This window comes from Arachis hypogaea, chromosome 10 (assembly GCF_003086295.3).
Source record: "Arachis hypogaea cultivar Tifrunner chromosome 10, arahy.Tifrunner.gnm2.J5K5, whole genome shotgun sequence".
Lineage (NCBI taxonomy): Eukaryota > Viridiplantae > Streptophyta > Magnoliopsida > Fabales > Fabaceae > Arachis > Arachis hypogaea.
Genome location: NC_092045.1, coordinates 114,123,141 through 114,140,731, shown reverse-complemented (window position 1 = coordinate 114,140,731; position 17,591 = coordinate 114,123,141). Strand labels below are relative to the sequence as shown.

Sequence of the window (17,591 nt, the reverse complement as noted above, 5' to 3'; positions counted from 1 at the left end):
ACATAAACTGAGGTTGATTTGTACATCCAACACTAAATCCTAATCTTTTTAGAATTTGTTCAATCACTTGATTGACATCTTGCCCCCCAATATTATTTTGCCCAAGTCTTTCTAACATATCATCAGCATTTCGACCATGTCTAGGCATATGAACATCATAATTAGGAATTGCTCCACCGTTCTGACTGACATTATCAAATCTTAAACTCAAGTTGTCATTTTCTTCTAAATTTACCACAGTAGCAATCCTATTGACTTACCTATTTAATTGTTCAATTCTAGTGTTTCTGTTTTCTAAAAGAGGATTTAAAACTGTCACCATTTGATGAGTTAACATGTTTACAAGATCATGGTGGCTTTCATCCATCTGTTGCCTAATATTTGCTAAAGATCCCACAGTTTGACTAGGTTGATTAACAGGCATTGCTCTTGACATGTTAGAAAATACAGGTCTGGACTTTTCTACCCTAGTGACAGTTGACGTAGTAGAATTAGATGCACTGTTATTTCCTGTATTAATAGCATGTGAAAAATTTTGTTGTGATACGTGTTAATCTGACGTCCCAAAAACAGGTACATTTGACATGCCATATGGATTTTGATAAATAGGATTTTGAAAAGTTGAGTAAAGAGGCACAGGAATCCTTGTGTCACCATGGAGGGGACATACCCTGGTGGCATGCCATATGGCGGCCACCCCACAGTATTTATGTGAGTTGCATTTAACTCTGTATGGGCATGGCCAACGCCATCATGCCTCACTGACATCAAGGTAGGCTCTGCATTTAAAATTACAGGAGAATTTTCAGATTCATTTCCTCTAATCTCATCACTAAAAGTAGAAGAAGATGCTGCAGATGTATTTGACATGTCAACTGACGTTGATTTCTTGGTCTCTGAAAACACAATCTTCCCACTACGTAACCACATACAAATTCAAAACTTTTGCTGCAGATGTATTTGACATGTCAACTGACGTTGATTTCTTGGTCTCTGAAAACACAATCTTCCCACTACGTAACCACATACAAATTCAAAACTTTTGATTTTTTTTTGATAAACTACAATCTATTGACAAGGTCCCACCGGACGTGCCAATTTGTTTTACTCAAATTTTTGTTCCATTGTTAACAACAAATAAATCAACAATTTTTGAGTTTTGTTTCACAATCTTAATTTAAGGAGCGGAAACGACTCCTTTTGTGGGTGTCTCAAGGTCTCAATTGTAGTTTCGAAAGTAAAATTAAAGATAAAAAGAAAACATACAAGGTGTCGGAGGCAAAGTAAAATGCAGAATTTAAAAGAGAAAGAAAGAAGAAGAAGAAGAATAAATAAAAAGTAAAGAACTTTGATTAAAAATAGAAAATAAAGTACAAGTTTGAGTTCAGACTTCAGAGAAATTATTTAAAATTTCCAATTTTACTCTGTGATGCCAGAGAGGTTGAGAGCATTTTTGAGTCTCCAAGTATTTTTCAAGAAGAACTGAAATGATTACAATATTTTCTTAAAACTCCATTTATAAACTAGCCTAATATCAGTTAACAGTTATCAAATTTGAATTTCTTGTAACTGTTCTCGCACTTATTTTCTTGATGACAGTTCTGTATCCTATTTTAATGCACCATGTTAATAACTGCTCCTGCATATAACACGTCCTATATTTCAGGCTTAATTCAAATTTTGAATAAAAACAACTTCTTTGCTAATGAATTAGAAGCTTCCCCTAATATATTGAATCTGGCTTCATAAGTTAATAATAATATTATCTTATATTTATTTATTTAAAATAAATTATTTTTTTTTTAAGTGATAATAATTTTTTGCCAAACACTTACATAAAAGCATTCAACATTTGGCACAAGAAACTTGGTTTCAAATTTGCCGTGGTCATTGTCATCAATCCACACATGGAACACAAACAAGAAAACCTTCAGAGTCACTACTAATCTTCCAAAAGACGATTGTAATTTGCCAAAACTTTCCGGTCAAATTCAATTTGTCTCCTTTAAATTATTGAAAAGTGTTATTATGGAATCAGCGTCTCTTCATTCTGAATTCCAAACGAACCCTCTCTCAACTCCTTTCTTCTCCTTTCTCAACGATTTCTGTCATGACTTTGTTTTTCTACAGGAGCTCGTCATAATGCAGAAAGAGATTTGTTGATGTTCAATTTTATTTTTTAATTTTAAAGTTTCTCTTTTTAAATTTTGATTTTTTTTTTGTTGGAACATATTAAAAGAATGGTTAGTTTTGTAAAAAGATGAAATCCTATAGTAGAATTTCTTTCTAAACTCTTGTAATTTGTTGAAATGAGTTTATTCTAATTAATTAATTTAGTTTTTCTAACTTAAGTAAAGAAATATTTAAAATAAACTATGATGACTCAATCTATTTCTTTTAATAATTATAAAGCATATTATAAAGAATCATTATCCTTTTATTTATGGGAGAGTTAAATAGAAATTATTTTTATTTTTATATTTTTTATAATGTGTAACAACTTATTTTTTATATTCTATATCATTAAATAATTATATATGTATCTAATTATTTAACCTGTTAGCAAAAATAATATTAGATAATTTTACAAAATTTGTATATTATTTGTGTATTAAAATTAAAATTTTCGTGTATACATATACAATTATATTAGGTAACTAATGACTTTCTTGAACAACATGAATAATAGACTCTAAAATTGGCCCAATTCAAGTAAAACACATTAAACCCTCAAATTACTCACCTATATCTTAATACTAAAATAACCATTCGCATACCTAATGAATTAAACATACGATATATTCATTATTCACATTATTTAATATTTTTACTGTCTATCTATACTTCTCCATATATATATTTCTTTTAGTATATACATTGTAAAGATAATTTGGTTTGGCTGCATGTCCTTAAAATCATTTGTGTATGCTGACGTGGCACTGTCAGCTCTTCATGTGATGTGAGAATAGAGTGAGCACAATCTCACTGTCAAGAGTACTCTTCTTCACTAGTTCAATGATCACAAATAAAATGAAAGAAAGAAAGAAAGTGAAAAGAAAGAAAGGCGGCAAAAGCAAAAGACACAAACAAAATGAAAGGTCACACAAACAAAGTTGAAGTGTGACAATAAAGCTAACTAAACTAGCTATTAGCTAAGGCTTACCGCTCCTTGAAAGCAAAGTGTACATCACAGTACTGTCTCCCAAAACCATCTTTAACAAATATTAATTAATCAACAATATTTATCATCTCAAAATTATGACAAAATAAAGTTTTTATTTGATTCACAATTCTTTTGAATGCTAAAACACTAGATAACAAATATTAGCATTATGTTTCGATATGATTTCTTTGGAAACTAGCAAAAAAAAAAATACACAATACATCACATGTAAAATATGTTACATAGAAAGTACATTCATAGAAAATATTTTATTTTATTTTATTAAATTAATAGCATCCCAATTTTCGTATTAAAGCATGCAGCCTAAGAAATACTAAACGAATTTCGTAGCTCAAAGTAGCTATGGTTTTACAAAATCTGTGGAATCCACATGATGAAATGTGGATATGTTGAGGAATTATATATAGTGAAGAATAAAGGGTTAGCTTCTATTGAAGAATCTCTCTTTTGCTTTTTTTTTTCTCGTTGAAAGCCATGACTTTCCTTTAGGCTTAGCTTCCAAAGAAAAAGAGATGATGAAAACATTTATACATCATTTTGAAAAATATTAAAAGGTCATTAAAATTTATTGTTGTTGTCATTAAGTTAATTATTAATATTTAAAAGTATGAGATAATATATTGTTAGATTATTAGACTAAAGAAATTGAACCGATGACTAAATGACAATAAAAAATAATAAATTCTGATGGTGCTAACATTTCTGGTTCATTTATTGTTTGACAGTGATGAAATGTCGGTTTCTGAGTTAGTAGTGTCCAGTGTGTGAGTTTGTGACCCCCCGTTCATTTTCATTCAACCCGTGTCACCAAATTTGTCTTGGCCTTTGCAGAGAAAAAAATGATTCCCATGCTTCACTAAGATTTTTGGTGATGTGAAATTATTGTAAGGTGCAAAATGCTACTTCTCAAGGCATTTACACTTGTTTGTTTTCTTTCCATTTGTTTTCACTTCATTGTTTGAATTTTGTTTATTCATCACTCACTTTGATAGGATAAAACTTTTCTCCAAGTGCTTCAACTTTTCTTTTTCTTTTTTCTCTTTCTTGTTTACTTGAGCAGCCACATTCTGTTCTTGGTACCCTGCAAATGGCAAAAACACTTCATCCTTCAATGCTTCTCATTCTGGTAACAATTACACTCTCAATTCTCGATTCGGAGCAACAAAGAATTCAATCAACGCAATCTAAGGCGCTTCTAACAATCCAACGGCTATTAAACTTCCCTGCTGTTTTAAGCAGCTGGAACAGCAGCACAGACTTCTGCAGCTCAGATTCAAAAACTTCTCTAACTGTTGTGTGCTATGAAGGCACCATAACTCAGCTTAACATCGTAGGCGAAGCGAAAGCTTCGCCTCTTCCGAAAACTTTCTCAGTTGATTCCTTTGTCAAAGCACTGGTAAAGTTTCCTACATTGAAAGTACTCACACTGGTTTCTCTTGGCATTTGGGGTCCCTTGCCTGCTAAGATAGCTCGTTTGTCGTCGCTCGAGATACTTAATCTGAGTTCAAATTTTCTCTGTGGCGCCATCCCTCCCGAGCTTGCTTCGCTTTCTCATCTACAAACACTAATTCTTGATGACAACATGTTTGCCAGCCGTCTTCCAGACTGGCTGGATTCCTTCCCGGCCTTAACCGTGCTGAGTTTAAAGACTAATTCATTCAACGGTTCGCTTCCTGATTCGCTCGGTCAGTTAGAGAATCTGCGCGTTCTTTCGCTTTCTCATAACAGGTTTTATGGAGCAGTACCTGATTTAGGCCGGTTGGTGAATCTAGAAGTGCTGGAATTGGATGAGAATGCTTTTGGACCTGACTTTCCGAAACTTGGAAACAAGTTGGTTACTTTAGTGCTAAGAAACAACAAGTTTAGATCTAATATCCCTGATGAATTAAGCTCATACTATCAGCTCGAACGATTCGATATCTCTTCGAATTCTTTCGTTGGGCCCTTCCAGCTGCAACTGTTATCACTTCCATCTATTACTTATCTAAACATTTCTGGAAACAGATTAACAGGAATGCTTTATGATAATGTTTCTTGCAACTCTCAACTCCAAGCAGTGGATTTATCCTCAAATCTTTTGGCTGGAAGCTTACCAAAATGTTTGGAGTCGAATTCGAATGGAAGGAGTGTCCGGTATGCTGGGAATTGTCTCGAGGAGACGGATCAAGATCAACACGAATCGTCTTTTTGCCACACTGAAGCCATAGCAGTGGGAATATTGTTACCTGAAAGGAAGAGGCACAGAAGAGTGTCTAAGGCAGTTCTTTCAAGTGTGATAATTGGTGGAATTTTTGGACTTGTAGCTGTTTTTTCATTGATTTTGTTTATTGTTAGAAGAGGAAATTCCAAAAGCAAAGTGAAGAAGAATCCTCCAACAAAATTGATATCAGAAAATGCAGCTTCTGGATACACCACTAAGCTACAATCTGATGCAAGTAACTTTTCTTTCTTTCTCCCTTTGAAAATGCTCAAATGATATTCACTAAGACTTGATGATAACCATTTTGCATTGTAATCAAAGGGTATGTATCTCAAACAATGAAGTTTGGATCTGTTGGTCTGCCACCTTATCGAGCTTACTCACTGGAAGAGATTGTGGTAGCTACAAACAATTTTGACTCAGCTCGTTTCATGGGTGAAGGTTCTCAAGGACAGGTATATATATACCAACTCTACTTCACTCCATCTTGTTTTCTTAGTTATATGAAAGCTTCTGTTTCATGAATATTTTGACACATTGCTTAAGTAGACGAATAAACTGACCGGTTAATCAATCCAAGTTGGTTGATGCACGTGTACTTTGATTCAAAGAAAAATTGAAATCATAATGCATTCTGTCAGATGTACAGAGGTCAACTTAGGGATGGTTCACTTGTTGCCATAAGATGTGTGAAAATGAGGAAATGCTTCAGCACTCAAGACTTTATGCACTACATAGAGCTGATATCAAAGTATAGGCATCTCCACTTAGTCAGTGCCCTTGGACACTGCTTTGAATGCTATTTAGATGATTCAAGTGTCAGCAGAATATTCCTTGTCTTTGAATATGTACCCAATGGCACACTCAAGAGCTGGATCTCAGGTAATTCCCAAACACCAAGGATTAAGGTAGCATTTGTCTTCGGAGCCGAAGACTAAGATTTAGTATTGTGTTTTGGTGGTCAGAAACTAGAACTAAAATTTCAGTATTGAGACTCAAAATTTCAGTCATTTTAATGTTTCTAGAAAATGAAGATATAGGAGAATGAAATTTTTTAAAATGGAGACCAAAATTTTAATAATATTTCTCTTTAAAAATATCTTCATTTAACTTTTTAAATTCTAAATCTATCGCTTAATCTTTATATTTATCTTAAATTAAACATAATAGTGAGACATAACTTAATCCAGGATATTTTATACTAAACACAATACAGAGACTTAATTTAGTCTCTGTTTCTTAGTCTATCCTCTTAAACTTCATTGGCACTTGTGAAGTTGAGGAGTCACATCTTTTTATCTTTGCATGTTATTTGGCAGATGGACATTATAGAAAATCACTGAGCTGGACACAACGGATAGCAGCTTCAATTGGAGTAGCAAAGGGAATTGAATTTTTGCATACAGGGCTTGTCCCTGCTGTATTCTCAAACAATATCAAGATAACTGATGTTTTATTGGATCAGAATTTTGTTGCAAAAATCAGCAGTTACAACCTACCTTTGTTATCTAATATTGTAAAGGTACCAATAAATTAGTCCTTAATATAATGTCTTTCTCTCACAAGTTTGATAGATCTTTTTTGTTATACCAAATTGTTGAAATAACATTTTTGTTTCTTTTTCTGATAAAGATGTTATACTGTTTTCTTAGTAAATTTGGTCTATTCATGCCTGATGCAGAGTGGAAGTGGAAATCTTTCCATTGGATTCAGAAGTCCAAGCTTTAAACAAAGGTGATTTACTAGAAAATTTTTCTGATAACAAATGTAACTATATATGGTATGACAACTCATTAAGAATTGACAAGTGATGTTATTTTGCAGTTTAAGATATGAAGATAAGTCAGATATTTATGACTTTGGAATAATACTACTTGAACTCATTCTTGGAAGGACAATAAAACCAAGGAATGTAGACACCTTAAAGGACCTGGTAATAAATGGATACTGATTGATTTATATATTATTCAGTATTTTTAACATTTTTATTTTCTTTCTTTACATTTTTTAAAAAAAAAATTAAGTTAGAAAAATTTGTAATGTCCAAAGTCCATGCAGCACAGAAATTAACCAAGAATATCAATTATTTTTTAAAAGAGTAAAGTATGGTTTTTGTCCCCAACGTTTGGGGTAAGTCTCAAAGTTATCCCTAACGTTTCAATCGTCATATTTAAGTCCCTAATGTTTCAAAACTGACTCAATGTTATCCTGCCGTTAGAGATCCGTTAACAGAATTGACGGCGGGACAAAATTGAGACGATTTTAAAACGTTAGAGACTTAAATATGACGAAAATGTTGGGGACAAAAATGATACATAGAAATAAATTTTAATTTTATCCTTCAATAATATCAATATTTTACTATACATAGTATTCAATTATTTTTTAATCACATCTAAATAAATTACAATTAATCATATTACTTTCATTTTAAATAAATTTAATTTTTTTTATAGTTTAACTCTTAAAGATTTTTAGTTATTATGAAATGTTTGTAGAATGACTAGTATATAAACCGACAGAAAAGAAAAAATAATATATATATATATATATATAATAAAATATAAATTATACCTTTTGTCTCTAATGTATCAAAATTCTTTAAAATTATAAAAAAATATTTAAAATGAAAGTAATGTGATTAAATGTAATTTATTTAGATGTAATTAAAAAATAATTGAATACTATGTATAGTAAAAAATTAATATTAATTATACCTTTTGTCTCTAATGTATTAAAATTCATTAAAATTATAAAAAAATTAATTTATTTAAAATGAAAGTAATGTGATTAAGTGTAATTTACTTAGATGTGATTAAAAAATAATTGAATATTATATATAGTAAAAAATTGATATTATTAAAAGATAAAATTAAATTAAATTTTATTTTTATGTATTGTTTTTGTCCCTAACGTTTTTCTCCTATTTAAGTCCCTAACGTTTTAAAATCGTCTCAATTTTGTCCTGCCGTCAATTCTGTTAACGGATTCCTAACGGCAGGACAACATTGAATCAATTTTAAAACGTTAGGATTTAAATAGGACGATTGAAACATTAGAGACAACTTTAGAACTTACCCTGACAAAAACGATACTTTACTCTTCTTTAAATTATGAGAGTTCCTATAGTCTATTTTCTTCGAATTAATATATTGAAATATTTCGCAAAAAGATTGATTTTATCTAAAGATTTTCCGCACGCATAAATAAAAAATGTAATCAATTTTGACTCTGTACTTTTGTGTCTCTATCTTCAATGTCTTACTACTGAAATCGAATGCATTAACATATTTAGAGTATCAATAATGCTAGAGATAGTCAAATTGTATAGATAATAGTAGTTTTGTTGAATAACGGTTCACTATATTTGCAATACAATATTTGTGACTCTGATGGTTCCATTGATGATGGGATTGTGAGGTAGTTGCAAGCAAGCATAACATCAAACGATGAAGCTCGAATGAGCATCATAGATCCGGCGATTCGCAAGGCGTGCTTGGATCAATCACTGAAGACAATGATGGAGGTGTGCGTGAGGTGCCTGGCTAAAGATCCATCAGAGAGACCCTCAATAGAGGATGTTCTATGGAACTTGCAGTTTGCTGCTCAAGTCCAAGATGCATGGAGAGTTGACTCTCAAAGTCAAAGCAGTGATGGCTCTTCCATATCACCTTTGGCGTCGCCACCAATGAACTTCCATTAGCAGGGTCACTGCTTAGTTTAAGATTTAGGATTTAGGATTTAAGATTTAAGATTGACCTAAGTTTTTCAATTTATTTTTCTTCTTTGATATATCTTAAGTTTAAGCCTTGAATATGAATGGTTAGAGATTGTGAGTTTTCTGAGTTTTAAAGCATGAGAACTGTACAACTTCATCATGAATTCATGATGTAACAAAGTACGAGTTACAGGTTAGTTTAATACAGAATCGTTAATTAAAATGATTGATAATTATAGAAATTAGATTACGAAAGATTGTCATCTTAATCTATTTCTATTATTAATTAATAAACACTAATTAATGAATATGAAGTTGTGAAGTTTACATCTAAACATTTATATTACATGATAAATGTATGTAATATTTAGATATTGTGTTCTATAGTACGTCATTTTTTAACTATTTGATACAAAAATAAAAAAATGGGATCTACTTTTATTTTTCTCATTTTTTAGATAAATTAGACAGTAATAATTTAGATATCATGATTTTTTTATTTGTATTTAGATTTTTGGTGACTTAAATAAATTAAACAAAGAAAAACAAAACAAATAAAACAAGGAATTGCTTAAATAGGGGGACAGTCCCGCTTAAGACTACTCTTAAATTCCTCCCAAGGTGAAAGAAACTCCACATGCGAAAGTTGTAACTTCATCGCCATTTTTGCCATAGTATCTGCTATCGTGTTTGCATCTCTCATAATCAAACGAAAGTCAACACGCTAATTCCAATGCATGATATCTCTTATTTTGAGTACCAATGGATCACTAAACCCAAAACTATCTTGTGTAACAAGATTAAATGCTTCCACACAATCCGTCTCACAAATAACATCTCGTTGACCCACATCCCAAGCTATGAGATATCCTCTCCAAATAGCAAATAATTCTCCTTGAAGAATACTATTACTCTCAATCATTCCCAAACACCCCTTTTGCCAGCTCCCATTACAATCTCTAATAACACAAGTACAACCAACACTATCACCTGAACCAAAATAACTAGCATCACAATTAATCTTAAAAGTACCAATGGATTGAGGATTCCAAAAACCATTTAAAGTAGAGGGAAGGGACATACGTTGTAATTCAAAAATATTCCTAAGCTCCTTTTCTGAAGTTAATGCCAGACAAATCACTTTTTCCGGAGGCCAAGTTTCATGGGATTAAAGATGTCATTATTCCTTGCTCGACATATCCACCAAAGTCCCGAAAAGAACTTGAACGGATGCTCTCTGCTATGATACAAGAACCAGTTCTTTAAATCCAAAGGATGACAAGAAATATCCAACCTATGCCAGACAAGTTGAGCTTTTGGACAATCCCGAATACAATGTAAAACCGATACCTAGCTAGAAAGACATCTTGGACACCTATCCGATGACGACATCCCTCTTCTAAAGCGAAAACTTGCAGTAGGAAGAGCCTCCTTAAGACACAACCAAGCCAAAAACTTATGCTTTTCAGGAACAAGTTGACGCCAAAGCCAAAGCCAGTTCTCCCACTCTTCCCAACCAAACAGCTACTTACACAACCACAAGTAACCATTGCGTGAGTCATAGACTTTGGCAGCAAACCCACTCCAATACCAACCCGCTTCCTGACCTGCTTGTTCATCTGGATTGTAAGAGAGAATATTACCTCTCAGATTTTGAGGTAAAGGAGAATAATGAATATCCAAATGCCACCTACCAACCGACCAAATATCCTGTATCCGGAGATTCGAATAAGAAATGTGAACATAATCAATCTCATTAGATAACCGTCCTTCTCTCCTCCAGCTAGAAAACCAAAAATTTTGGTTCAAATCTCCAATACACCAAGCAAACTCATCCTTCAACACTTCCCAAGCCTTGCAAAGACACCTCCAAATGGGAGAGTCCTTATTCTTAAAATAACTAAAACAGTCATATAGAGATGGTCGGTATTTGGTATCCAACAATTGGACCCATAGCTTGTTTGGCTGCTGGAAAAAAGTCCAAACTAGCTTCCCAAGAAGAGAAATATTTACACAATAAGGATCTCTAATCCCCAAACCTCCATATTTTTTTGGAGTAACTAGTACCTTCCAACTAACAAGATTCAATCCTCTTCCATCAACTTGTCCTTTCCAAATAAAATTCCTCATCATAGACTCCAATTTACTAATGATTCTTTTGGAAAAAATAGAGACCTGCATCTGGTACGTGGGAATAGCGGCGGCAACAGAATTAACCAAGCAGAGTCTACCAGCCCGATTGAGTAAACTCCCTTTTCAGCTTGCTAGCCTACTCCGAATCTTATCCAAGACACCATTGAAAGCTGAACGAGTCACCCTAGAATGGCTAAGGGTAACTCCAAGATACTTGCCAAAGTCCTGGACAAATCTGATAGAGGATATCCCAGTGAAAACCTCTTTCTTTGTTGCAGAGATTCTTGGAGCAAAGCGCTTTAGACTTCTCCACATTAATCTTCATCTCAGATGCTTTGCAAAAAGTCTCTAAAACCAACATCACATTTTGCACTTGTCTCTTTGTAGCTTTACAGAATAGAAGCAAGTCAGCCGCAAATATTAAGTGGGATATTCTTGGTCCCCCTCTAAAAATAGCAACTGGCTCCCACAAGCCTAAATCAACCTGATGACTAATAAAACATGGCAATCGCTCCATACACAACTGGCTAGGAGTAAAGCCATTCAGATGACTCCCGTTCCAAAGAATAGATAAGGAAGAAGCAGTGACACAATTCATAATTAAATTAAGTGTAGGAATAGAAAAACCAAAGCTCTTAAGGGTATGAGCTAAAAACCTCCAGTCAACTATGTCATAAGCTTTTTCTAGATCAATCTTAAAGGTCAGTGTGCCTTTCTTTGATTTAGTCTTCTTCATAAAGTGGAAGACTTCTTGTGCAATAATGATGTTGTCAGGAGTTCCTCGTCCCGGAATAAATCCTCCTTGAAGTGGGCCAACAATCTCCGCAAGATAAGGACGAAGCCTATTAACAAGGACCTTCGTGATGATCTTGTAAACTACATTGCAGAGATTAATCGGCCTAAAATCTTTCATAGATACCGGTGATTCAACCTTTGAAATGAGAACCAGTAAAGTCTCCAACATTCTCAGATCAAGAGTAACACCAGAGAATGCCTGCTTAACCATCTTCCAAATATCAAGACCAATGATCTCCCAATATTCTTTGAAGAAAAAAGCTTGAAACCCATCAGGACCCGGAGCTTTAAAAAGTTCATGTGAAAAACAGCTGTTCTGACTTTCTCCATAGTAACTGGTGCCGTAAGATTATTGCAAGCTTTCTCATTCAGAGAAGGAAGAGGCACATCACCAAGGCAACCCAAATCAACATCATCCAAATGACAGAATAAGCTTTTATAGAAAGACTCTACTTCTTGACTCAGAACCTCTAGACCAGTTTTCCACACTCCATCCTTGAGAAAAAGGCCATGAATCTTATTATGCTTCCTTCGCGCAAGAGTTTGAATATGAAAGAATCTTGTCTTCCTATTCTCGAACCTTACCCACTGCTCTCTGGACTTTTGGAACCATATGATCTCTTCTTGCACTAGAGTATTATTATAATTATCAAGCAAATGTTGCTCTTTCTGACACAAATAAATATTATCCACCACTTCCAAACGCTTTTGTAAGTAATTAATCAGCTGCTCTAATTCACATTTCTTAACAAAAATATTACCAAATACCTTCGAGTTAAACTCTAGTGAATTCTTCTGTACTTCCGAAAGCTTGCCATGAATCCCTCTATTACCAGACCACCATGAGTGGTTCACAATATCCCTATACCCAGGATGAGTAGCCCAAGCAGCAACAAATCGGAAAGGTCGATTCCCTTTAGGCTGAGGACGACCTTTACAACGCACCAGAATAGGGCAATGATCAGACTGGAGCCTATTTAAAACTTCTACATAAGCCTCTGGAAAGATAGATAACCAACTACTATTTATACAGACTCGATCAAGCTTTTTTGCCACGTCAACATAATTTTTTACCCTCCTGTACCAAGAAAACCGCCTCCCAATAGTCTTCAGATCAAACAAACCACTATCCCCTAATGAAGTAGCAAACATGTCTGCTCTTTGATGAGAAAATTGATAGCCCTTATATTCATGAGAAAATTTGACTTCATTAAAATCACCAAGAACAATTCAAGGTCCTTGAAAAATCATGGATTGTGCAACAATATAATCCCAAAGGAGAACCCTTTTATTAAATTGAGGACTGCCATAAATACCACTACACCTCCAAATTAAATTATCAAAGTGAACCTCCACAGTAACACCCTGATCAAAAGCATCAATGAACTTACAACAAACACCCTTCATAGAGGATAGAAACCAAATACTTCCCTTATGCCCCTCCGCTTCTACTATACCAATAGAGTGATACCCCAACCTTTCCCAAAATAATTTTAAATGCTGAAAAGGAGAGTGAGTTTCAACCACAATAAAGAAAACATGTCTAAATTTCCTAACAAGTTCCTTACAATACACCCGGACTAACTTATTAGAAGCACCCCTAATATTCCAAACAATCATATTTAAACTATCCATAAATAATAGCATTATGTTTTCTACATGAATAATTATGTTTTGCTATTATTTATATGAAAAAATATTTACTTTGGTCTGTAAAGTTACACTTGAGTCTTAATTTAGTCATTAAAATTTTAATTAACTCAATTTAATCTCTAAATTTTTCAAATTTTAATCACATTAGTTCCTATCGTGATTTTCATTCATAGTCAATTGAAAAGTTTAGGGACTAAATTAAAACAATTAAAATATCAAAGACTAAATTGAGACTCAAGTATAATTTCAAGAACCAAATTGAATATTTTCTGTATGTATATACTTGTGCCATACATTTCAAATAGCCAAACTTTGGGTATAGTTAATTATATATGTATAATGATAGGTGAATAATTAAAAAAAAATGAATTGTCTAGAATAAATAAAAAAGAATATGACCTACTATAAATGTAAGATTATACTTTATTGCCAAAGTATTCACACTCAAAAGAGTTTTCAATTTGTGTAACACTGACCAAATTAAAGAATAAAATCAAAACCAAATGGTCAAAATAAAATTAAAATCAAATGAAAATCTTGATGGCAAAAAATATTTTTATTATTTAATAATTTTTTTTGTAAATAAAAATCACATAGATAATGTTCCTAAAACCTATGACTTTTATTAAAATTTATTGTAATACAGAAACATTTTTATTAAAAATAGCATATTATAGTAAATATCATATATTTTATTAGTGAATTATATAAAAAGATTGTTTATAAAATATACCAAATATTATACAAAAATATTTCGAATATATTTTAAATTATTTGTATATAAGAATTCTACTTTTACAATGTTTTTTCTTTAATTTAAACATATTTTTAACATTAAAAATAAAATTAAAACAAATAAATTCATCGATCTTTCCAAATATACATTATTCGATCAATCCTAAAAGTTTAATAATTGGTACAGGGTTGTCAAATGTAGGGGTGTGCATGATCCGACCCGGATCCGAACACTTTAAGAGTTATTTTGGTGTAATTTTATCAAGTTTAGAGTCGGGTAAGGGTCTCAAAAATAGACCCGATCATTATTTTGGGTCGGGTCTGGGTCATGTCTCAGGTCGCTCGAACTCGACCCAGTAGTCCGGTCATCATACACAATATTTTGTGTTATTAGTGATGGATGATGGATATTCTTATGTGGAATTTAAGTATTGTAAACCTTATTATTTTGTGTTATTAATTATTATAAAACTATAAGTTAATGTTTTATGTTTTAAATGCATAAGATTTTAGACTAATGCATAATATTGTGTTATTTGTATTGATTTAAATATTTGGTGTTATTAGACAATATTAGTATTGATTATGGTTATGCTTTAATTTTAGAGAAGAGTTGGTTCTTATTATATTTTTCTAAGTGAATTTTACCATGTCAAATAATGATTGGAGTCTTAGAAATATAGATATTTTCACATGCTAGCTTATAAGAAGGTATTAAGGTATAATGTAATATTAACGGCTCGGTTTTTACCCGGTATAATCGTGGCCCGAAAATGTATAGATTTCATCGAGTTTAGGGTCGGATTCGAGTATAATAAATAGGCTCAGTATATATTTCGGGTCGAATCTGAATCACATCAAACTCGATTTCACCCTACACACCTAGTCAAATGAGTAGACGGGTTGGATTCAAGCAGATTCATCACCATCGGTAAAACAAAACTAAAAAAGATGGACTAGCCTGAATTTTAAACAAGTTAGGAAAATATCAGCTCAATTCGATTCGTTTATTTTTTTATTTTTTATTTTTTAAATATTCCTACAGAATTTTAGTATTTTTTAATTAATTTTCATACAGATAAAAAAACTATTGATTCATATATTTTCATAATAAACTATCTAAAATCTAAAACGTAGTTAACAAATATATAATACATAATATATAAACTCATTAAGCTTCGTTAAAATGGATGAGAAGAGTAAAGTCTGAAAGAGGAGAGTTGAGAGCTTACTCATGTGTGTTTGTTCGATCTGAATCTGTTTAACTCAAAAATTATTGTAGGCCAGTTAAATTGATCTGCTTCTAAACAAATAAAAAAAATACCATCTCAATTTGACTCGTTTGATTCTTTCTTTTCTTTCTAAAAAACCATTACATAATTTTAACAATTATTTTACTCAAATTTCATATCAATAAAAAAAATTGTCATATATTTAGGGATGATAATCCAACCCTTATCCGCTCCATCCAATCCGGTTGATTTACGAATAGGAGTGAACGCAGATCGGATAGGATATGGTCAAAATTTCGATTCGATCCGCACTAAAATACTACTTCTAAACAAATAAAAAAAAATATCATCTCAATTTGACTCGTTTGATTCTTTCTTTTCTTTCTAAAAAACCACTACATAATTTTAACAATTATTTTACTCAAATTTCATATCAATAAAAAAAATTGTCATATATTTAGGGATGATAATCCAACCCTTATCCGCTCCACCCAGTCCGGTTGGTTTACGAATAGGAGTGAACGCAGATCGGATAGGATATGGTCAAAATTTCGATTCGATCCGCACTAAAATAATCGAATCAAATATCCGCAGTTTTTAAGTTTAGATTCGATCCGCATATTTACGCATCAGATATCAAATATATCCGCAAAAGACAAAAATATTTTTAAAAGTTTACTTTTATTAAAAAAATAAATAAAATTTATTTTTCTATTCTTTTAAATATGTTTACTTTTAAAATAATATTAAATATATTTTTTTTAAATAATGAATTAAAATAATTTGAAATAAAACATAAAAAAATATTTACTTATTTATTTCTTTATTTTTGCGGATACGCGAATATGTATATCTCTACACAAAATTCGCAATTCGATTCCATTAGTATGTGAATTAGATCCGATCTGATCCATATCCGCAATTTTCAGATCGGATTTAAATAAATACCGCGGATCTATGAACACCCCTATTTGCGAATTATCTGCTCTGATATATATATATATATATATATATATATATATATATATATATATATATATATATATATATATATATATATATATATATATATATATATATATATATATATATAAGATAAAAAAAAAGTTTTGAGGGGGTAGATTTTTATTCAGGTGGATCAAGAGTCGGATTTTGGCTTTACTCGTTTCAGTATATATATAATATAATATAAAAGATAAAAAAAATGTTTTAAGTTTTAAGAGATTATAGAGTGAGTAGGAGATGGGGTGGATAGCAATGGGTTAGGATACAAAATTTTGCTATTCGCGAGTAGTAGCAAAATAGATTTTTCGTAGAATCGGATAGTCGTGTAAAAATCTGTCACGATGTCATCCTTATATACATTCATATATTTTCATAATAAACTATCTAAAATTTTAAAATAGTTAACAAATCAACGACACATAATATAAACTCATCAAGTTTGGTTAAAATGGGTGAGAAGGGTAGAGAGTTTAAAAGAGGAAGAGTTGAGAGTCGCAATGAGAGAGTGTACTCGTGTCTGCTTAATTCAAATCTATTTAACTCAAATTATTCGAGTTGAGACAAAATTTGTGTTATAGTGTTTGCCCTATATATGCTTAGTGGATACAAAAGAGGAAGAAATGAACAAAAGAGAAAAGCAATCTTTGGTAGTCGTCTAGCCATGACATGAATGCATGTTTGGTGTTTTGCATATGAATCCCCACACACGCGAAGAGAAGCAAAAAGACTACACAATTCTTGTGTGCTTGCTTCCCCACCAAAGATAAATTATAAATATCCTTTTCAATTATCTCATCATAACAACCACTATTTAACCGTTATAATAATATTTATACATAACGCCTAACAAACAAACACAAGTATTTTATGTGCTACACTTCCATACAATAAAAAGGGCCACATTAGCCACACCATCATCACTCACTTCGCACGTGC

General features: G+C 32.1%; 1 protein-coding gene across 3 annotated transcripts; it reads left to right on the top strand.

Moving 5' to 3' along the window:
• The first annotated feature begins 3,939 nt into the window (after positions 1–3,939).
• Positions 3,940–9,437, top strand: LOC112716833 (probable inactive leucine-rich repeat receptor-like protein kinase At3g03770). 3 transcript variants are annotated; one of them, XM_025768850.3, is made up of 8 exons: positions 3,940–4,073; positions 4,245–5,619; positions 5,706–5,839; positions 6,026–6,266; positions 6,704–6,906; positions 7,066–7,118; positions 7,209–7,317; positions 8,809–9,437. In XM_025768850.3, the coding sequence occupies exons 2-8, from the start codon at positions 4,272–4,274 to the stop codon at positions 9,085–9,087; spliced, it is 2,367 nt and encodes a 788-aa protein (XP_025624635.1). In that variant the 5' UTR covers positions 3,940–4,073; positions 4,245–4,271; the 3' UTR covers positions 9,088–9,437. The 3 variants fall into 3 exon arrangements, 2 of the variants coding, with proteins under 2 accessions (XP_025624635.1, XP_072061639.1); XR_011866981.1 differs by lacking the exon at positions 3,940–4,073 and having other exon boundaries at positions 4,120–5,619; positions 7,037–7,118; XM_072205538.1 differs by lacking the exon at positions 3,940–4,073 and having other exon boundaries at positions 4,120–5,619.
• The last annotated feature ends 8,154 nt before the right edge of the window (positions 9,438–17,591 follow it).